Source organism: Mycteria americana, chromosome 1 (assembly GCF_035582795.1).
Source record: "Mycteria americana isolate JAX WOST 10 ecotype Jacksonville Zoo and Gardens chromosome 1, USCA_MyAme_1.0, whole genome shotgun sequence".
Lineage (NCBI taxonomy): Eukaryota > Metazoa > Chordata > Aves > Ciconiiformes > Ciconiidae > Mycteria > Mycteria americana.
The window spans coordinates 64915209-64938957 of NC_134365.1; the positions used below are offsets into that span (position 1 = coordinate 64915209).

General features: G+C 37.6%; 1 protein-coding gene across 2 annotated transcripts in view; it reads right to left on the reverse strand.

Moving 5' to 3' along the window:
- Positions 1-23749, reverse strand: part of BRAF (B-Raf proto-oncogene, serine/threonine kinase) — an 81631-nt gene that overhangs the window by 6806 nt on the left and 51076 nt on the right. For both annotated transcript variants that reach the window (XM_075503358.1, XM_075503366.1), the window contains exons 8-18: positions 18535-18694; positions 16898-16934; positions 12536-12672; positions 11711-11828; positions 10897-10981; positions 8390-8566; positions 6843-6889; positions 6147-6265; positions 5230-5361; positions 2460-2594; positions 1436-1589 (exon numbers count right to left, since the gene is read on the reverse strand). In XM_075503358.1, coding sequence (XP_075359473.1) covers positions 1436-1589; positions 2460-2594; positions 5230-5361; positions 6147-6265; positions 6843-6889; positions 8390-8566; positions 10897-10981; positions 11711-11828; positions 12536-12672; positions 16898-16934; positions 18535-18694 — 1301 coding nt within the window. The remainder of the gene's footprint in view (positions 1-1435; positions 1590-2459; positions 2595-5229; positions 5362-6146; positions 6266-6842; positions 6890-8389; positions 8567-10896; positions 10982-11710; positions 11829-12535; positions 12673-16897; positions 16935-18534; positions 18695-23749) is intronic.

The following is a 23749-nucleotide window of genomic DNA, read 5'->3' on the forward strand; positions in this document are numbered from 1 at the left end:
ATGCAAATCAGAAGCCATTAAGAACACTCCTGGCCCTTGAAGTCCTACCAAGAGCAGCAATAGCTCATTTCCGATGCAGAAGAATCTGTGAAAATTAATAGCTTAGCAGTTTAAAACAAACAAAACCACATAACTAATTTCAAAATATGCAAGAACACAGTCAATAACATTATTGTTTTCATATCTGACATCAAAGACTGATATAACCTGAACCACTACTCTGATTCACCTGTTCCAGAGGAATGCTCCAGAGAAAAACACAATCTTTAAAGTAAGCTGACAGGATCTTGGTAAGGTGTCTAGCTTTCTTATTTAGATATCTAGTCTCACTGATTCACTTCTAGTCAAACTAGCAGCTTTTATATGGAAGTGAAAAAACCAATTCGTCACTGAACAGAAGCATGTTCAGTGGTATTCTTAACAATATTAAAGTAATTAAAACATTTCATCTTAACAGAATTCATGGTATAATACTGATTTCCATGAAAACAACTGCTTTTTCAAATCCTATTTTCCTATTACGGGTGTTAGCAGCCTTTTTCTCTTAAAGTATTTGGTTATGCTCGAGATTTAAATTTTTTTTTTAAATTTTGCAATCCATGCTAATTGAAGGATACAGGCACCATTACCAGTAATATTCTTGCAGTTCAGCAAAAGCAGATTCAGAATTTCTTCTATGTTGCATTGTAATAGAACATTTTGAGATGGTCTAAACTATAGCTGGTCAGAGTATTTAGGCAAAAATAAAAAGTAAAAAAAACCCCACACCACCACTCCTCTGCAGGAAGATATGTTCTCTAAACAGCACTATTTTAAACTTCAACTTTCAAAATAAGAGTCACACCTCACTAAGTTCTTTGTTTGGATTCTGTGTTGTATCTGCTTGCTTCTGCTGACCACAAGAAGTTTTGACTGTGCTCAGCCTTGAAGCTAAGTTTATTTTTCCAATTGTTTCCCACATATGAGTAGCATTACTAACTGAGGAATCTAAAGCCTATTGCTTAAATATAATGACCTCAAATGAAGTAAAAAAACCACCACTATAGCTTGAGTAGATTAAAATCAAATACACTCCTGAGTAACTAATTCCAATCAATAACTAGGCAAAAATCACACAAGCAAGCAAAAATGACACGCAATGACCTTAACAGAATTTTTGCTTGTTTTGAAGTGACTTTTCCCATTTCTCTTATGTGATCTTATAATTCTTCTTGTGCCAGCTGTTCCTAGGGCATTCCTTACCAACACAGACTTTGTGCTCGGGACATTCAATGCCCAGTGTTAGGAAGTGAGTCTTCATTCCCTCAGTAAACCTTAAAAACATAGCTGGTAGGAACCGAGAATGTACACGTGTGTTGCACACACAGGAACACACCAGCACACAGACACACAGGCACATGCTTTCACATTTCTTTTCAGTGTACTGGAAACCCACCGTATCCCCCTGCTTGGATGGGTGTTTTTGGAGAAGCACAAGCATATAGACTAAAATCCTCTGTCTGGAAGCCAGCCCGGTTTAATGAGGGCTCAGATGCACTGCGGTGAATTTTTGGCAATGACCGGGCCAGAAGCTCAATGGAGGCAAGAATCTAAAACAAGTAGAAAATAAGTGATCAAATACGTTGTTCCAAAGTTGTAACAGTCTCTTAAAACCAAAGGCAGAACATCAATTAACTACAAAAAATATTTATACGCAAAGTTAAACAGAAACTTTTAAAACTAGATGACTGCATTGCACTCTGATGTTTATATCCACAAAAAGCTGAAAAGGACATTTTGGGAAGAAACTGTCTCATTTTCCCCTTTAAAAGGGCATACTGATTTCCCTCTGTAAGCATAATGAATATAGTTGCCTTTTATTTGCCTCCTTGTTTATGCACTAGTACATATACCTACCATGGCCGCAAATAAACACAGCTTTGGCTGCAGTTTGCTTAATACCATTTACTATAAAGCCAGCAGGGGGAGCTCCTTATTTTTTGAAAACGCTGTGGTTACATGCAAAACAAAAAAAAGTAAGGTCCCCCACCAAGCTTCTAGAATCCAAACCTTCCTCAGCAGGCATGATAAATCAAGTTTTGTGACAAAACTATCAGTTTCCCCATCATAAAGCTTGGGGGAGAGCAAGGAGGGGGTATAAAAATTTCTGAGAACATACACAGCAAGTTCTAATTTGTGTGTCTAATTGTGATTATGAATTTCACTGTCTCCCAGTTGAAATTTCTCTAACATAAATGCTTTTCCAACTACACAAGTAATTTTAATACCTGCCTTCTGAACTGAAAATAAATATTTCTAATTAAACAGCACTAGCCAGGTACTGAACCTGCACTCTTATGAAGTCATGCTACAGCACTAATAAAAAAAATTTTGAACTGGGCAGCGAGTTCATAGCTGATCTTTATTTTTAACATGTGAATTGTAAAGTCTACTGAGAACTAAAGAGGAACATTTCTCACCTGTGGAAAAAGGGGTCTCTCATCTCTTTTCTTTTTTAAGCATTCTGCCATGAGTCTCTTCATCGCTTTTGGACAGTTGCTCCGTACTTTGCTGAGGTCTGGAGATAGGTATCCTCGTCCCACCATAAAAATTATCTTTATTTAAGGCGAAAAAAGATGAAAGGGGAAGAAGATGAGTCCATAAAACAAACAGTAACAAAAGATGAACATTTTGCTAGACCATTTTAGTCCCAGCAGCAAGTTTTCTGCTCCTAGGAAACATTATCTGGTATTGAAATTGCCAAATTTCTTAGAGTAATGCTTGCTAGCCTATTCAGTACAGAGAAAAAAATAGATTTTTCCTCCTCCTCTTAAGAGAGATTTCTGTGAAACTTGAACACTAGTAAATGGTTACCATTTATAGCAATAACCATCTAAGGAACAGTTCTTCGGTGTCAAAAACTGTTACAAAAACAAGAATAAGCAACTCTGTGGCAGGAAAAGAATGCCTAAAAATAAATATTCTGTAAAAATAAATATTCTGTTTTATAATATAAGTCAATAGCAAGTTCACACTAAGGTGTTTTAAGAAACACATGGACTTCAGACATTAAAAACCCTTACCTTTCAAGAATAAATTCCTTCACATACTTTTCCACCACAAAAGCTTATTCTTGACATCTGACCACCTTCCCCAGACTTCCCCCAAAAAAACACAAAAGAAAAAGAGAAACTGCCTCTCCTCTGTAGAAGAGGGGACAGACAGGCTTTTACTGTATTTTTACAGTAATTCTTTTAACATGGAAGGCTTATATTTCACCTGAGGATAAAACTTAAGCGTAAAACAAAGTAAATTAATAGAAAGCAAGAAAGTAAAGCATAAATATGGTTAACGTTCTCTTGGATATATAAAAAAACATCACCATGTCAAGCCAAGGTCAAATGCAATGTGGTTTGAGTACTGCAGTTGCGCTGACACTAAAAAGCCCTTTCAAACTAGCTAATCAAAGATCCATTCATGCTGCAGCAGATAATCACTACCTTTTCTGAATACTCAGACAGACCCAGCAGGTGTATCATACCTTATATTTAATGAAGTGTAACTATTCCGTATCTTGACACTGGCAAAAAAAAAACCACAACAGAAAAACCCCACATCTCAAGCAAGCTATACATGTTATTTATACTAACAAAATCCTGGTCCTTTTTCAACTTTCTGATTCAGTTGCATCTGTGTTGGCATCAAGGAGGAGTATAAAACTCCCATATGGTTTCTTTCGAAGTCCCCATGTGCCAGAGCAGCATTTTATAGTAAAGACTTGTCTACCCCATCCCTTACCTCTGCTGCAATGAGACTTTTAACATCACCTAGAAGTTACTCTTTCCTAAATAATTACATTACTTAAATTGAAATTATTCAAATTTGTTATTTTTTATGTTTCCAGTACTATCTTTACAAGTAATATAGGGAATAAACTTTTATTTTAACTAAAGAAAAGAGAATATCACTACCAGAACAGTCCTAGTCTGTCTAGAAAAATCTGTTAAGGTGACAGAAACACTCAGGTGTAACAAGAACGATGCTTTGCTCACTAAGATTCTTAGTTATGTCATAGTAGCTGATGTAGATGCACCAACACAGAGTGAGCCATATTTACGTCTTTTCAGACAACAGACTCAAGACATTAGATCACATTTTATATGTTGGCTTCACTTGCAATTTAAAATTTGTTTCACCACTCAATTGTGAGCACCCACAGCACTGGGTTCATCTTTCAAATCTCAAAAGGCAAAAATAAAACAATGCCCAAATACTGCTTTTAGAAGGCTATATCCATCTGGCCAGGAATCTGGACATTTCCCTTCTTTCTAAAGGAAAGAAAAAAAAAAAAAAGGAAAAGGAGTCACTCCAAATTTGATGAATTGGGATGAAGTGTTCTCACAAATATGGAAGCAGCCTTATAAAATGGCATTCAAAGATGAACGTTGCTATGGTTGCAATTCTCAAGTACTGACAGTGAAAAAACAAGGGATGCGGACACAGATACAACATAAATATATCACTGCCCAGACATGGAATAGTTTACCCCAAAGATCTTGATGCATAGATACTATTTTCAGATTAGACAGAGAAATAATGAATCAGATATGCCTTCGCAAACGTGCCTATCCTGTGGAGATATATTACAGGCATGTGGTATCATTAGACTTAAGAAATATTTGTTCACAATTAAGTAATCTTCTTACAGGATTCACACACTCTGGAAAGTCATATACTCCATCAAGCAGGATTTGAGAAATGCTGATATCCTGAAATTCAATTAGATGGTGCATGCATTTCTCAAGATTGAAATGAATATAAAACATTCAGCGAGATGATTGCTGTTCCATTTTGCCAATCCAGTTGCTGAACTGTTATTCAATGCAAGGTGGGGGGAGAGGAATAACTGAACATATGGAGGATCATTTCACCTTCACAGAACTATTCTAAACTAGATTACTATTAAGTAACCTGCTCTCCCCCTAGTAAGTATCCTGGCAACCAGCTCAGAAGCTGAAAATCTCTACTTAAAGTAAAAAAGAACAAAAAAAAAAACCCCTCAAGAGAAGTAAGTAAATTGGCACTACATGGCTGAAGCAGATCCAGAAAATGTAGAAATGTAATCTCATAACATCAGAATCAGAAACACAAATCAAACACCCAAAACATCAGAATGTGCACTTCACAAGGCTGAATCAATCTCTGTTTCAGGCCCCAGCTGACTGAAGTCAATCCATTCCCGTCCCTTACCTGGTCCCTGTTGTTGATGTTTAAGTACGGTAACTGTCCAGTCATCAATTCATAAAGAACAATCCCAAATGCATACACATCCGACTGAAAGCTATATGGGTTTTTATCTTGCATCCTAATAACTTCTGGTGCCTGTACCACGAAAGGAAAGAATTAGTTTTTATTTCACCACATCAGGCTGTGCCTCACATACCAGGAACAAAACAAGGACTTGTCCAGAGTATAACAGGTGCAAGGCCCACTCCTGCCTTCAGATGTTACTGGGTCCTAATATAGAGTGAATGTTGATATGAATCTCAAAATCCATCAGTTCATTTCAGCCTGGTGACCCCTTGATTCCTCTATGACAGAATAAAATGACCTTGTCCAGGCTGAGAAGCTATTTTGAAACTAGAATTATAACAACATTGAAAATAATGCCAACTAGCAGAGCCTTCAGTTTCTTCAGGGAGGAAAGGAGAAAGTGGACTTGCACAGGAGGTTGTAACTATACTTCTTATTAAGACTTAAGCAAGTTGTACAACCTCTTGAGAGTAACCACGCTTGAATCCTTAAAACTTAAGAGCACCTACTTTTGCCTGAGCTAGTTCCTCTGCTCCTTTGCGGGATGTTTTCCACAGCTTTTCTCACCTTCTCCTCAACCCTGGATTAATCATACCCCTTTCCTTAGCCATTTTCTTTTCAGTTTAAACATCAGAATAAGGGATAAAGACACTAAAGTTTTTTTTGCTGACTACTGGAAGACGTATGCTTAAAGAAGAACTAAAAAGCATTCATTTAGTACTTCATATTACTGCTTGTCTTTTCCAGCTTAAGACAGCTTGTATATGTCAGTGTGCTGGAGGGATAGTCTTAGAAACCTTAGCCAAAGGCAATTAAATTTGTTGAAACAAACACACCACTTCCCCCTTGCTTACCATCCATAGAATAGATCCAGACAACTGTTCAAACTGATGGGATCCGCTCCATCGTGATTTCACTGTAGCTAGACCAAAATCACCTATTTTTACTGTGAGGTCTTCATGAAGAAAAATATCTAAGGGGGAAATGTTAAGGCAAAACAAACAAGCGGTACTGGTCATGTCCTACAAGAATAATAAACAGCTACAAATTTGCAAAATTAGACATAACAGTTTTAACCATCCACCACCATAAAAGAAGGTTTTCATATAACACAGGTTCTAAGCAGCCAGCATGGTGGATTATGGCACTTAAGGGTTATATTAAGTAATGACTGGGCCAGTGCTGAACAGACCATGGCCCAGGTGGCTTTCTTGAAATGCCAAGGGCTTTCCTGAAATGCCAAGTATGAGAAAAGCTGAAAATATTCCATGAGTGAACTGGTGTAATCTTTCATTACATGCAGAAACCAAACGATGCAAAAATCTTTGTGATACCACAACAAAACTTGCTACATTATTGTAATCACATCAATAGACATAGTAAGTATTCCTTACTTTGCTACTAGTGATATTACCCCTTCTCAATGAAATTTCAACTCAGCAAGTATTCACACGTGAACAGCTTTTCACATCAGTTAAGTTCATTTCTGGCAGGAAAAAAGCCTGAGGAATGCTGTCACGTTCCACAATCACATCTTTGGAAAAGGATACTATTACTCTTGAGGTCTCTGTGGATGATTGACTTGGCATGCAAATAACTGAAAAGGAACATCATAGATTAGGTGGGTTAAATGATATTTCACTAAATCAACAACTCAAAATTCACTGTATTACTGAAACACAAATTCTGTAGATATTCAAACTGAACATATTTATCAAGGTGGTAAAACTTTAGTTACCCATGACAGTTCCTGCAACAGTGACAGGAAAAACACAAAAATAAAATAAAGCTTAGATTTCCAGCTCAAACCTGATGCTACTGAAGAACGAAATAACAATTATGCACCAACTTCTGCTTTTCAGTTCTAACTCAATATTCAGAATAAAAATAAAAGAACTTCAGTAGTTTTTGACATGCCATTCAGTGCTGAAGGTTCTGCCTCCCAGCCTTAATGGTGACTGTCAAGACACTTTGTGGGCTAGTCACAGCTTTAGGTAAGGTGTTTCTAAATTGTGGGAGCTAAATGTGCTTCCCAGTCTCAGTGTGTACTCAAGTACGCTGACTGCTTTTTAGTATGGGACTGGAAAAAAGATCCCCTGACTGCAGACTGGATAAACAGATTGCAGGGAACACAGAGGAGAGTACTTGCCCCACAGCAGATACAGCCTAAATTAGGCAGCTAGTCTCCTGTGGCTCTTTGTTTAGTCAATGAGATTGGCACAAACCTGCTGGAAAAGCCCCAGTTTATGTCTCTGCATTGAATCACGCTCATAAAACAGCTTCTGCATCTGCACTACCTACAGAGGGAGCCTGGGGAGATGAACAGGCTAACAGAAGGCTGAGGCTGGTTGCTGCAAACACCTCCCCACCTCTTGACTGAAAATGTAATAGAATACTTAGTAGAAAAATGGTGCAATTAACTGCAATCATCATAGTGGTTTTCCAGCTGGAGGGCGATTTATCTGATCTTACATCAGTGTTCTGATTTTGACACACAACACTGGGCTAGCTTTGTGAATTCTAACTCACTCAATTGCCCTCTATGGGAGTAAGGATTACTTACAGTCCTTAGAACAAAATAGGTATGTTTTCTTCAAATGCTGAAATCTATTATTTAGAGAGCTACAATACTTACAAGAAAAGGAGAAAAAAAAATCAATTCTTTTTGCTAACAGGGCTGTCTGCCTTCTGCATTATCTTACAGGATTCTGTCCTTTTGTTCACAGGGTGTCTTTTTAAACTATGTTTTACCTCCTACCATAAGACTATCTGCACTGTGAAGATCGTAAAGCCTAGAACAGAAGTCTTTGCTCACAAGATTGAAAGTTTAACTACTCTGTAATTATCTTTAACCTATTATCTAAGACTGTATTTCCTTGATGATTTGTATTTCCCTATGTTCCAAAAAAATAACATGAAGTCTGTTTTACTAATCAAAATAATAAACACTTCACCAAATGCTTTGATTATCAATACAGGACCCTGGGCTTGGCAAGGTGAGCAGATAGCTGGCCTTATTTGCCAATGTCAGTCAGAGTGTGAAGGGGATAAGTAAACGTTGCCCCACTCATTTGCAAACAAGTAATACGATACTTACTCCATGCCTTGTGCAGTCTGTCGTGCAATATCGATTAGTTTGATCATTTCAAATTTGGTCTCAATGATGTGTAGATGGTGATATAAGCTGGACCCCTCACACCATTGTGTAACAATAGCCAACTGGGGTTTTGTTGAATAACCCATGAAAAGCAAGATATTCACATGTCGTGTTTTCCTGTTGAAAAAAAAATTAGGAGGAAATCAGGTGGATCAGGAAATCAGGAAAAACCTAAGCAGATCTATTACAGTCTAAACATGTATTTCCAAACAGAATCTCAACTTTTACTAACATAACATGATAACCTCTTGCTAGATTCAGTTTAATGAGTTATTCCAGCAGTTAGCCTTTCTTATAATGACATGGAATAGCTATTCTGGGGTAAGCACCACTTCTTCTTCCTTTTGCAGGCAACCCAGCGCAGTACTGCTCAGAAGATGCTGTTACCACTAGGTCCCCATGGGACAGCGACAGTTTGCGGGCAGGTCTGCTTTTGTGTAACCCCAGTCCAGCTATGAGATGTTGCTGCCCATAAGGAGAAGAACATCCAAAATGAAATTCCAGTCTCAGGGGCTTCCAGGAAGGACAACCCTTTCATTCAGAAACCATCAACACACTTCCTTGACAAGGCTTCAGTTTTTCTTAGTGCTTTGTTTGACAAGAATTTTGTACTCTCTATTGAGCCAGCATACCAGAAAGGATGGAAACAAGTACGAAAACTGTACCTCAGTAAGGTTATGATATGAACTTGTTTCCAAACAGCACTGGGAGAGACTGGAGTTCACCACAGAGATTTGGCCAGATTAAATCAAACCTATTTCAAAGATGGAGCAACTCCAGACAGAAAAACTTCACAACGAACAATGCAGAAAGGATTATCTCAGTAGATATCCCAGTAGATTCAAGGCCTGAAAGAATCTACTGACACACTGTGAAATCTGAAAGATTCTCCTCATGCTCCAGGAAAAGTCAATTGCGTTCTTATTGTCATCAAATGGACATGAACAACTAGGTACCTCCAAACATACCAGTGAGATATTACAAAGATGAGGCACCTAAGAATTCTGGAGTATTTCCTAGCTTTCCCAGGGGCTGAGGAAAAACAAAGGCAATCTTCTTCCAACACAGCTTGGTACCGACAGCAGTCAGCTTACTGTTGATGAAACCTGACAGACCAAGTTTAAAACCTGTGGTAGCTTCTTAAATCTATGCTGCTGCTGAAGGTGCCAGAGCTCTTTATGTTTTCTTATATTAAAAAACTAACATGGGAGCTTAGACTGTGAACCCCTTTGTCCACTCAGCAATGCAGACTAGGACAATTCTACACTATGTGACTGTGCCTTTTTCAGGTTCAAGGATTTGTCAAGTGATGCTGAGAATAACTGCTGAGTGAACAAAAAATAAGCAGTTTCTTGCAAATTCTACCTCAAAGCTAAGAAAGTAATGATGAAGCATAATGGAAAAGGCACAACTTCAGGTAAATCTGGCTCGTCTGGGTCAAAGGACAGGACAACTGACTATTTACTGTAAGTGCCGAAACAATCAACAACAGATAAAGGCTGGACTCCAGCTATCGGACTGCCAGCAGAAATCTGGGCGAGGTATGAAATATAAGATTTTTGATTTCATTAAGTTCTCCTGAGCAGGTATGTCAAAAATATGCAGAGATATCCAAAGTAGCATACCCCAGAAAGCCTCTATTTCCACAACTATGGGCTTAAGAGTTTTCAGAACTAACATTTCCTGGGGAAAAAGGCTGACCATCCCCTTTTCACCGTGTAGCTTATTGGGGATGCTCCTCCAGCACTGGTGCCCAGCTCAACACATCAGTTTTCCAGAGGCAAAAACCTTATTTCTATTTTGTTTCTTAAAATAGAATTATGCTTGGAGACTGCTCAAGATTGTACTTGGATGTTAATGGTCTTCCCCAATAAATATTCTATTGTATCATGTTGATGGATCTTCTTTTAAGAACTGAACCCAAGACAAATACTTCCTCTGAGAAAGTACAAGCAGTAGACATGAGAAAAGGAAATCAAGAAGTGACTTTATGAGAAATACGTTTAAAAAAAACCTCAAAGAGAAGTCAATGCTACTGAACAGAAACTATTAAACAACGGATAATATGGGCAGTGCTGTAGCTCAAAACTAACAATTAGTCATGCTCTCTTTCAATCTCAAAACATGGATGAGGGGAAAGAAAGGCCTGCAGTTCACACTTAGGCTTGACTGTGCCCTGGGGGTAGTACAACAACAAAAACCAGTCCTGTCTTGAGTGTTTGGACATATATATATATATCCACAGCATAGGTGTACAGACACATACAGGGAAAGGAAGAACTAGCAGTGGATACAAAGAAATATTTTAAAATGGCAAGTTATATTTTCTGCCCAAAGCATCATCATGGAGGAATAAGACCAATGTGTTCTAATGGAAATCTAAAATTCAATTATTAATGTAGCATAAATCTACACATATTATTTTATGCCATTAAAAATATTCTTACCTGAGCACTCCTACTTCATTTTTGAAAGCCTGTAGCTGTTGAGGTGTGGGTGCTGTAACATTCAACATTTTCACTGCCACATCACCTTTAAAATAGCAATTTTTAGTAAGTGCCATTGATACATATTCCTATATTGAGAAAATGCTATATAGAGAATCAGAAATATTGAGACACCCTATTTTCTAGCTTTTGTGAAATAAACCACTACAATATTAAAATAAATGAATATTCTGTAAAATGTACAAACACTATTCTTATTTTACTCTGAGAAATCCTAGTCAAGTCAAAGCTTTCCAAATACACATTTGAAATCCTCATTCTTCAAGGTGGATACTTCAGCCTTGCTAGTAACTGTGTTTCATCTTTACCCTAATAATTACTTAATTCAGAAGAACATGCATTCAGAACAACAGAAGAGTTGAGTTTCTAAGCAGTTTGAAGTTCTAACATTACCTATTTAGCACACTACTTATTAATTTAAAAATCATCTTTGTGGCCCTTCAATGGACTCTCCCCAGTATGTGCACATCTCTCTTGTAGTGAGGAGCCCAGAACTGGACCCAGCACTCCAGGTGTGGCCTCACCAGTGTCAAGGGGAAGGATCACCTCCCTCAAGTTGCTGGCAATGCTTTGCCTAATGCAGTCAAGGATATCGTTAGCTGCCTTTGTGGCATGGGCACGCTGCTGGCTCATGTTCAACTTGGTATCCACCAGAATCCCCAGGCACTTTTCTGCGAAGCTGCTTTCCAGCTGGGTGACCCCCAGCAGGCAATATTACTTGCTTAAGAATAACTTTGCCCTGATGGCCACATACCATGCCACTTTCCTTTGTAGACTGTTCCAAATGATCCAGATCCTATCCTTTGTCCAACTGTGATCTGTCCATCTGGTATCTCCCAATCATCACTTGAATCCCGTCGACCAAGGGTTTTCTTTATATATATATGCATAAACAATAAAAAGGAAGAAAGCAAGTGCATTAATGTCTGTGAAAACAGCTCCTTTGTTAAAGATTTCATATCAGCATTTCATATTGTTAACGTCCTAAAATAACTTTCTTTTTCAGACATTGCATTCGACTTTTCAAGCCAGCCATACACAAATCCTCAGCACGCAGGTATACTAAATTATTTCCTGGTGTGAAATATTTGCCACAGCTTTCTGGCAGTGTTAAAACCAGTAAATATTAAGAAACTCTTACAAAAAAGAAAGTCTCATTTATTTTTCAATTCTTACTCAATGATAATGCTAAATTGTGAATTAAAAAAAATGCAGATGTTTTTATGTATTGTTACATTTGAGAATCAGTAGAGAACTTTCAAAGTTCATGAATCACGGTGGGAAAAGTTAAGCTGTTATTTGAAGGGAAATTTGCATTATAATATGAAGTACACCAAGACATTTGGGTGCAATGGAGTAAAAGTGAGTACAGTCAATTACTTAAATGGTTTATATATCAGTTCCACAATTTCAATATTCCATTATTTATTGGTTTAAAGTCCTTGATCATTACCGTACTCATCTTCAAAATAATTCAGAAGGCTTTCATGAAAAAGAAGTGAGAGGAACATGGTTGTGTAATATTTCTATACTATGAATATACCATACTATGAATGAAAATAGCTGATCTTTCCCTTACCATTCTATTTCTGTCTTCTGAGGATGAGGATGACTTCCTTTCCCGTTGGGGTCCTGGCGATTTCTGTAATGCTTTCACATTGGTGAGTGACCCAGGCAAAGAGGCAGGAGGTGTTGCAGACAAACCTGCAGTTGAACCTAAATTTCAGAAAAAGGATAATTTTATCTATAAGAAGCCAGCTTATAAGAATGTATTGATATTAGGTGCACGAATTGTGTTTAAGATGCAGTATCTCCAAACATCAATGTAAATGTTAAGAGGGAACAAACTTATACTAGGAATATTGTCCTAATATTAGATTAGTGCTCAAGTCTCAGATTTCAGGTAGAGACAAGTCTATAGCAAACATCCCTGTATACCAGATAGTCCCCAGTCTCTTGTTCATGAATTCCACCAGTTTCTTTGAGAAGAACAAGTAGTATCATTTTAGTTAGCAGCTCTCAGATTTCTTGTAGCTAACCTTTTAGGGACCCAACAAATAGCTGAAATACTGTACTTTGGAATCAAAATAGACTAAATGCAAAAAACTGAAATGTTTTCTAGTTGAGTCTCCAAGTGCCACCTGAAAACCATTTGGCTGTTTTAAAGCTATCTGTTAGCAGAGAGCTCTTATTTAAATGTAAATATTAGACTGTAGAAAGGATTAAAAAAGAACAAAAATATGATTCTGTGATTCTGTAATTCTGTTAGCTATTTGAAGCATAATCTATTAAATACAAAAAGAACAGTATATCTGTAGCCTATATGTTATCTAAACAAATCTATGCAGGAAAATGTCACTAACAGAGCTGTGTTTCAGAGCCCCAATGGCTCTTTACAAATAGAGCACTTCAACTAGACACTGCTTTTTAAAATACACCATAATTATTCGTAACAAGGTTATGCTGACCCTCCCAATGCAAAGGACATAAAATAGGGTCAACTGTTAATTAAATTCATGCTACTCTGCTGAACAATGTATGTCATTGTACCAGACCTCCAACATTCCAACATTTTCTGTCCCATCAGTGCTCTGGGAAGTGGTAGAAGACAATACTTGTCCTCATATTCCTTCAGAAGCCCCCTTCTTACCAAAAAAGTGTCTCCTAATGCCAACTTGAGTTCAAAAATTGACTTTGTGTCTTTTAAAACTGTTGCTGGAGTTCAGTCACTCAGTGCGTGCTAATTTATCAGACTATATATATCCATCACTGCCTGTCCTCATTGAGCTAAAATCCATACATTTAGAAGTGGAAGCACAAAATAATGACATACCAACACATCAAAAATGGGACACAGCATCCATAAACTTTGTCCCACATGCTAAAGCAACAATAATGATGCATATTTGGGATCCTACCTACATTTACAAGCAGCCAGAAGCCAGTGACCTGAAGGATGGACTTTCGGTCATATTCATGTTACAGTCACTATACTGTCATATATTTATTATATTATTGGTCTGAAATCACACATATATGGAATTAAATGTATGATGTTCCCACAACACGAGCAATTTTCCAGAAGTTTACTGGGTTACAGACTTTCTCTAGAAGAGCAAAGCTCTACTAGGATGCGTTTTCTTTAGAGGTAACTGAAGTCTCCTACTTAAATTTTAATACCACGATATAGAAACACTAGCACAATATTCACCCTTCACCAAAAATGCTTACAGCACATGGTAGAACATTATAGTTAATCTGTTCATAATAATACCAGATGGCCTGTTTTCCAAGTTATTAGAGTAGAATACTTCAGATAATGTTGGACTTAAGTCATTAGCTTGGACTCTGAAGCTGTACGTAACGTATTCCATTCTGTAGCCAGTTTGCTTGTTGGGAACACCTGTCTTCTTAAAAAGACTTCTGGAAGAACTTTACAAGTTCATAAGGTGAACTGCTCTTGACATATTCTGAAACAAAAGTCTTTGAAACAGCCAAGATGGTAGCATTTGAAAACCACACTACATGCACTGAACTACCCATTTCAACATGTATATGTATAGACACAAATATCTACATTTCATGCTATTACTCAATAGTTGGTTTCTCCAGCATATGAAATCCCACAGAGTTTTTTTGGATTTTGTGCAATACAACAGATCCATTGACAGCTTTAGGCCTGAATAACCCCCAGAGTCAATGATGTGGAAATGGAACAGTCTTATTTTACACAGTACAGGACACAAACAAATACTGTTTCACTGGAAATTTACTAACTAAATGAAAACTACATGGTCTAAACCATTTAGGGCCCCAATGTGGTATCAATAGCACATTTTCAAAATGAAGTATTTGTTGAAAGTTGACATGACACATTACTTGAAAAGCTTGAGACCTAACAAGATATCAATGGAAATGTTTGTAATTCACATTTGATTTCCTAGATTACTTTTCGAAACAAAGAATATTAAATATAGAAAACTGTTAAAGCACTGAACTGACTTAAACTGAACAGTCAAGGAAATTCTGAGTTAAGGACGTCACTTTGTCTTTAAAATCACTGCAATGCATTCCAAGGACCTTTGTTTAGAAAAAATATGTTAAGGTCCCCATAAAAACCTCAACCATGAAATTCCTTGCTTTTGAAGATTTAAGTCAGGCTTTATTTATAGTCATTTTCAAGCGTGTAAAGGTGAAAGTGAGTATGTGTGAAAAGCACATTCAAAGCATTCCAGCCAGGCCAAGCAAAAAACAGAGGTGTTTTGATAAACTCACACACTTACATACACACGGTGTGAGGGTGAGGCACAAACAGCATCTGTGGTTTTACTTATTTTGTTTGGGTGAAAACAAGAAAGAAGAGCCCAACTACCTCTGAACACTGGGCCAGGCTCAAAATCAAACACTATTTCACTGGGGACAGAATGAAGGAGGGGACTGGGAGTCCGGGATTGGTATTTCCGAAGACAGCGCATCAGCTGGTTCAAAGGGGCTGTTAGAGAGAAAGAGACGGGCAGGCAGAGACAGAAAGACAGACACATAGAAGAAATGAAAGAAGTCATGGGAAATAACTAGGATGCTTTGACTCCTATTCATAGATTGCTTCTGTACTTTGAAGGGGAAAAAAAAAAAGTAAATTACTAATAACACTGTTTCAGGACTGGGAATAGCCAATTGTTCTCAGATGCCAAGCAGACAGTTTATGATCAAAAGTTAAAACCAACATGATAGCACAACATTTAAATGCTGGACAAAATGGGCAAAACTGTGGAGAGCCACACCTATCAACACATACAAAAATAGCTAAAACTGGCAACTTTAAATTAGTAGGCTTTCAGAATTAAAGGAAATTTCTTTTTAAAAAAGTGTTCTATTGCTGGCATAAGAAAAAACAGCTCCATCAAACACAACGCAGTAGGTAGGTACCATCCTACCAACTACCAGATTTGGATAGGAGAAACAAAGTCAGTGATAGCCCACAGCACAAAACCTTAGAAATCAGGATAGAGTGCACTAAGGTAATTCAGACTTTACTTATGGCTGAAGCAAGTTATAATTAGTAGGAGACGACTGTGTTAATGATTTGAAGTCGGAAAAACTGTCATATACCTACCCTACTTCCTATTTCTTTATTTCTATTATTTCTATATTATTATTATTATATTCATAGGAGTAAATAGCACATAAGAAGCTCTCTCAGGACCTTGACAGCTAGTGGGAGAAGTGACTTAACAGGCCCGTGCATAACGTGATGAAAAAATAAGTCTTCTGGCACTAGTTCTGACTTAACTGTGAATTAGGGCTGTGTATTACTGAAGGGAACATAAAAAGACCTGGCTTTAGCGTAAGGTCCTAACAACCTGGTTCCAAGAGTAGCACAGGCATGCAGTACAGCAAAGCAGCATCTTCAGCAGGGGTAGAGGGGGAGAAGAACCGGAGTATTTCATGCTGCTTTAGGATGCAGCAGTTCATATGGAAGGTCCATCTACCACGTTGATGGTTTTTCAATGAAAACCCCCGTTGTTTCCATGGGTGGAAAGGTAACAACAGGCATAAAAATCTTTGACAGGGAGTTGGGAAGTTATAGCATATCTGTGTGCAGCCATGTGAGTGAATGAGAGAGTGTGTGTGTGTGTGTGTGTGTGTGTGCGCGAACAAAAAAGTGATGGTGCAAGATAATTTATTTTAAAACTAAAAAACTAGATACCACTTCAAAACTTTTTCTCCTTCCGTCTCCCCCACTCCCAGAATGACTGGCAAATGACTCAAACCTTTGTCAGACAAATATTAAGTTCATGGACAAGCAAATGCAAATTCATTTTTTGTTCTAGTCATATTTTCCTTTGTGCCTGTGTTTTGTAGAAGGAAGTAGAACAAAGGGAAGGGACAGAGTGGTTGTGTAATTAAATATAGCACAGTAGCTAGTTTAAACACTACTTACCTCCCTCTCCTCGTAAACCCTGGTCTCTAATCAAGTCCTATAAATAATAATAAAAAAAAGTGTTTAATTTAGGTATTATCATTTACATTCCAGAATCAATTGAGATTGATCAAATTGAGAATCTATAACCTCATATGCTGTCCATGAAATAAAAGTTGTTTCCTACCCTGGCTTAGTAATAGCAGTGACTCCAAAGAACTATTTACAACAACTACTAAACTTCTCAAAATTAGTTGCTTTAAAACAGCATCTCTCAGTAGTAAAGTGAAATGTACACCACCCAAAATAGATGCTGACATGAAAATATTGATTTAAACACTCAGTTGGCCAAAATGCATAAAGAAATATCGAACCAAACATTCTAGCTAGTGTTTGTGGCACAAATTATTTGAACTGTCATATCAGAAGCTGGGACACCAATTTCCTGTACTGAGGTATATCTGTCAAATGAGTTCTGCTTCATTTTTTCTTGTAACAAAGCACCTCATTTGCATAGCGAGGCGCACTCTGTTCTTCTCAGAAATGACTAACTGCAAAAGGTTTCCTTCACTTGCAATCCACTGTGAAATGAAAGTATCTTTTACAAAATATCTAGACTAAAAGCAAACTACACTAAGGATTTTCACGAAGGAACAGAAGAAAATTAGAAAATTCTAGCGTTTCATCATCAAGCTGTTTTTTTTGTTTACGCAATTATTTTATTCCTTTATACACCTGCACTGCTGCCAAAAGCACTGGTCCTGCCTCTCAGCTGCGCCACTGCCATGTACCATATGCAAATGTCTACACGGCCACACTCTTAATATTCAACTAACGTTTCACCTTTCACTCAGCTCACATGCAAAACAGATTTTGTGCCTCAGTGTCCAGGCAAACTTCAAGACTGCTCACCTGACACATGACTAATTTCTAGAGAGTAGACATAAGGGTAAAATACAAGCTGTGTACGTTAGCAAAATCACAAAGAGGTTGTGACCAACATTTTGAAAGGTCCTAGCTGGCTTTATATCTAATATCAACCATTATTATTACTTACAATTCAGCATCATGAAATTTCAAACATGTGGAAAACAAGTTAAGTGTAGCAGTTTCTGAACACTCCAAAAGAATGCTCAGAACAATATATACTGGGCTCTTGAAATCCTAAGGAACATTCAGTAAATCTGAACTCAGCCTACTGCATTAATTTAATTTTCTTCAATGCCAGAAATATTACTTGAATCACAAAAACTAAAAATCCCTATCTTGCATATAGAGAAATATGCTTAACGCATATAATGGTTTGCAAGAGTGGTTACTGGCTTTCATATTCTTAACGCTGTGGTACAGCCAGCAGCACAAGCATTGGGACTAATGACAAAAAAAAAAACCCAGCGGTTTGTGATAGAATGTTTCTTTGAAAATGAAAGGACAGGACTGTCAAAAGGCAGTTTCTGCTTTTGGAGAACGGGTTATTTGCATTCTTGCAGCTCTCAATAGCAAAAGTGTCTTACGTGGGGTCTATGAAGATTCTGACAGACCACCAAGGATTAGCTTAGAAACATGGCACTTGTGTGTACACATGATAAATTTAACGCACTGATATTCATAAGGGAAACATCAAATCTACTATTCCTGATCCAAACATTAATACTTACATCAATATTGACTGGCTCGATTGTATTGATGTGAACATTGGGAGCTGAAGAGGATCGGTCGCGTTGCCCAAATTGATTCCGATGGTCTTCATCTGCTGGTCGGAGGGGCTGTGGGATTGGAATGGATTTTGAAGGAGAAGGACTAGGGAGAATTGGTGGTCTGAGAAACAAAGTCAAGGAAAAAGAGGATTTAGGTCTACAAATGGCTTCAAATACTGCGTAGTGGGTGTGGTAAGTCCTTTTCAACTATAATAATACATACATTAAAAAAACTGATCTAAAGGCCTGCATAAAAACAATTTATAATAAACTATTTCTGCTCCCCTATGATCAATTGCAACAACTCTCTGCTGCACAAACTACCTAATTACATGGCTGTGAAGTGTTCTGAGTTAAAACAAAACAAAACCCCCTAACATACAATACCAAACTAGTAATAATAAATCCTGATCTGAAAAATTCACGTAGCCCAACATGCAGATAGCAAGATACTCTGCAGTTTCCTCACTTCAGAGTTAATGCAATACGCTTTTTAATGGCAACTCACTGAGAACTAAAAATGCTTAACATCTCACATCAACATTACAGTCAGAAGATATCACAAACCCAGTTGTATGGATGGGATTATTGTTCAATGACGAAAGACTGAAAATTACATACTAGACACTCAATTCATTAATATTATGGCCAATGTAATATGCATTATTGATACTAAAAATAAACATATCGCCTCTTAACCTCAACCTTTAAGAAATAACTTTGAATAGTGCAACATTTCAAATGTTATTTACAGTGCTACAGTTAGGCAATGCAATAGATTTGACTCGAAAGATAAGCATTCAGACTATACAGACAAGTTTTCCGAAGGAATACAAATGCTGCCAGTCATAAATGTAGATAAAGTCTTTAATTTATGGTATCACGAATCATATATTTAAAAGAGAAAACATCTAAATACTTGCTTTTTCATTTGTAAGAAGGCAGAATGTCACTTATTTGATTATCCATTTATTTTGTTAAAGTACAATAAATGGGCATTTATCTCTTACTCAAGTCAAGGTCAGTCACTGTTAAGTCTAATGATTCAATTTAATGGATATAAGACAAAAGGTCAATGAGAAACATTTGCCACCTTTGTCAAAGAAAACTTTGTTAAAACATACATGGTATCCGACAACAAGGTTTTTAGAACTTACAGAAAACACAACTCCTAAGAGAGGAGTGGAGTCCTCCAGCCATTCAGTTACTCATGGGTTAGTTACCATGCCCACAAAGGCAATGCCCACAGGGAGAAGCTTCAGAAATAAACCATACAGCAGCATATAGCAGCAATAGGTCCTAGTGCCGCCTCCTGTAAGCGAACGCTCCTTGGCCTCTCCAAAGATCTTTAGGGGCAACCAGCATTTCAACAGGATCTCTTGACATTTTTTCAGCAACGGGTCTGCTTGAAAGACTATTACCCTACCTTTCATTGAAGAGTTTATACAGTTTGGCACTGATCCCAGAACTCAGTGCTATCTGTATCCTAAGTACCTGTCATCTTTTCCTTCCTGGCCAAGTCTCACGATTGAGAATGGCAAGAGTGCTTGCAAATTCATTCAAATAACAGTCTAGTAAGTCTTGTAAAAAAATACTTAGATTATGTTTGGGAAGCGGGGCAGGGGAAGAATAGGTACAGGGTTTAACTCTGCCGAACTTTTTAAAAAATAGTTACCTATTGTCACATGACAAAATATAAATATTGGGAAGATACTAGGAAGCAATGAACTGAAACTGCCAATAGATAAATCTCTGAGAAAGGGCCTTGAACAGCCCAGCATTTCAGAAGATGCTCAGAATTTCAGAAACATTTTTAAAATGCAGTTGATGTACATATACATAAGCTAAAGTTTTCATTCATTGCTAACAAGTGACTTCGGGTAAATTTTTTTTCCTATTGTAGATGAGGAAGTTTTGAACTCCTGAACATTTTTGTAAGGAAATCATGCAACTAGAACCCCCATCAGGAGATGGGACACTGCACAGATACAAGTGCAGGACTTGGTTGACATTCTAAGGCACTGTATTTTCATGTTAAGGCAAGCATGTCAGATGCTGCACAGAAAGATTTCAGAAGAAAGGCCTAAAAAGTGTCTCAGCCAGGCCAGTACTGTCATTGTTGGGATAGCTAACTCCTGCTCAAACTTCCTGAGAGTTCTCAGTAATTATGAAATTAAGGGAAATGTGTAACAACAAACATAAGATCATTGCACTAGGAGTAACTGTGAGACAGAATTTGAGCTCTGCCACATGACAAGAACAGAGGCAATCAAATTTTCCGTGATCATGAGTAAGCCAAAGAAGAGAAAACCAAATTGCAGAAATATAATTTCAATTACATCCTTCTTTGAGTCATATACAGTCATCTGCTAAGGGAATCTGCAAATACTTCTGTATTTCTGGTCACAGGTCATCATGCCCATCGTGTTGCTAGCACAGACAGCACGCTATGTCATACCATGTTTGAAAACAATTTGAATAGCTTTTTCTACTCATTAAATTCTAACTGGGGGAAGTTCAGATCTTTAGAAAACAATGACAGGCTGATAAAGAACTCTCTTTTTTGGAGTCTCTAAACTATTATTGAGAGGATCTCTGGGCTTTAGACACCAAAGAATCCAGAGATGGGAATCTCATCAGCAGTTAGCTGTATGTTCCATCTATACAATCAGGATTTCATTAATGGGTGTCCTTGGGACACTTATAAAAAGGTAGGTTATTTTTGCTAAATGGGAATTTTGCTTGAAAAAGGTAACTAGTAAAGAGAAAGACACAAGTTGTTTGCTAGCCAAGATGGTCTACCGAGATCACAAGTTCAGAAGAGATTACCACCAGCTTCTGCCTCTGTGCAGCAAAAACTGTATCTTGAACTGCATCAAGATCTTGATCTACAGAAAACACATCACCACAAAGAATAGAGCAATCCTCTTAGCTACCAAAAGCCTGTTCTTATAGTATTCCTAAATTTTAATTACTCCAGGAGGGTAGAAGGGACACTGGAGCAAAAAGGACCAGCCATTATCATTTGGAAAAGGGTGACGCTGTCTATTCCAGGCGAGTTACAAAACTAGTTCTGTAGGCTATGCAAACATAGAGCCAGCAAACATACTGACCAAAAAAAAAAAAAAAACCAACCCCAAAATCAAGAGGTAAGAACTGTTTACTATGGCATACATGTATAGCAGGCTGGGGCCAACCTGCTAGCTAGAGGAGACCTTCTACAAATAAGAAGGTCAATATTCTGACATATTAGAGAGGTTATACCACCTCGTCTTGCACGCTTTCTTCCAGCCTCTTAGATGTGGGCATTCCTTTAATAAACTATTCTCAGCTTCCCAGGCAACAAGCTGATAGAGTTGTCAAATCTCAATTTAATATGTTATAACCTTCTCTGGCAGTATGACAGAACATGCTTTTTCCTTGGACCATGTATTTGGGATAAGCACATTGTTCCCTCCCTTTTTATCAAGACAAAACAGAAAGAGGTTTTGTCAGGAGACAAGAGTAATTGCAGACAAATGTAGATTTTTACCCTTTGTTAATCACAGCAAGTGCCAACTGTCCACAGATTTACTATTCTACAAAACTGGGTCCATGGGAAAGAGGAAGGTAACTCAGAAAAGTGCCCACACGTGCTACGTTATATATAAACAAACAATTTTATAAAATCATATACAGTACCTCCACCGGATCTTAGAACTTGCAATAATACAAGTTAGTTCACTTTACAAATACAAAAGCAAATTTTAATACAGATTTTCCTCAATTTCCTTTAAGTCACTAATGTAATGTTTCATATATTTAAGAGCTGGTCTACTCAGGAAAGATTTTTCTTAAAAGAGGTTTGTTTGGGCTTTAAGATTTTTGCTTGGATTTTTATTTTGCCGTAGTTAGGTAAATACTTAAACTGAAAATTCACATTCACCTAGCTTCAGTCATAGGGTTTGTGACACTTCCCTTTTAAAATGACATCATCTCTCCTGGACTGAGATTTTTCTTCTCTTCCTCCCAGCCTGAACAAGTGCATCTCAATTTAGCCACAGGACTCTGTAGCACACACTATCCACCTGGTAGACTGCATACTCATACCCAAGCCAAACCTATTGCAAGCTAAAATGTGTACCAAGGCTTTTTTTGGGGGGGGTTACAACAGAGTACAATTAGCTTTGCTTTTTGTTACTGCTGTTAATGAAGAACACAGTGCACTTCTATTTTCAAGCCGTTTCTAAGGACTGCTAAGGATCTGGGATACAATGATATTTCAGCTATGCTAGCAAGCAGGTAAACTGTAAATTTTGGAGACCAAACATGTTCTAATTTAATTATTGTGGTACTCCATAGATGTTGCCAGAAAACAAAATAATTTTTCTTTCCCCATCTCTGCAGCCTGGAAATAGTCAATAACCCCAAATCAAATGTTGATTTGGAGAAAAGAATAGCAGTACAAGTTTGTAACTACAACAGCATCCTGTGAAGTCAGTCTAAAAGCGTCATGGGACAGATCTGTAACAGTCATAACTTCATATGGATTGGTGCATTTTTCTATACCATGATAACTTGTTTTCATCTGTGGTGGCTTGTAGGTGAAAAACAACTGCCAGGATTATCACAACGGCATGCATTTATACTGGCCTTTGGGCCCAGATCAAAGCTTAGCAACGCTTTCCTAAAATTTCTGATAGCTTCATGTACCAGGGGCTATCAAGAGAACACACGCAGCTGTTGTTAGCTCTCCAAACCAGGTTTCAGTTCACTAGCACATTTTTGCAAATAAAGTTCTGGGGAGGAAGAGGTTTCCCCCACCTGTTATATGGACTAAAGATGATTTTTCTAAAGATTCTGATACCAGGCCTTTTTCGCTCAGCAAGAATGCATATCAAGTTGCATATTGTAGGAAGTTTGCTAGTATTTACATGGAGTGGTCTGGAAAAGGTCTGGTGCCAGAATTTTTAGGGGGAAAAGTTCATCATTTTTTAATGCAATAAAACACAAAGCTTTTGCCCACTTAAACACATGGGGATCTAAATGGTGTTGTAGTACTAAATACAATATTGTAAGACTGTGTCTTTGTTTCCCTGGATTTTCAGAAGCTTTTCAAGACATTTAAATATCTTCAGCTGAGGCAGAATGATCAGTGAACATTTGGAAGTCAGAAAGGAAAGCAGAGGTGTTTAAT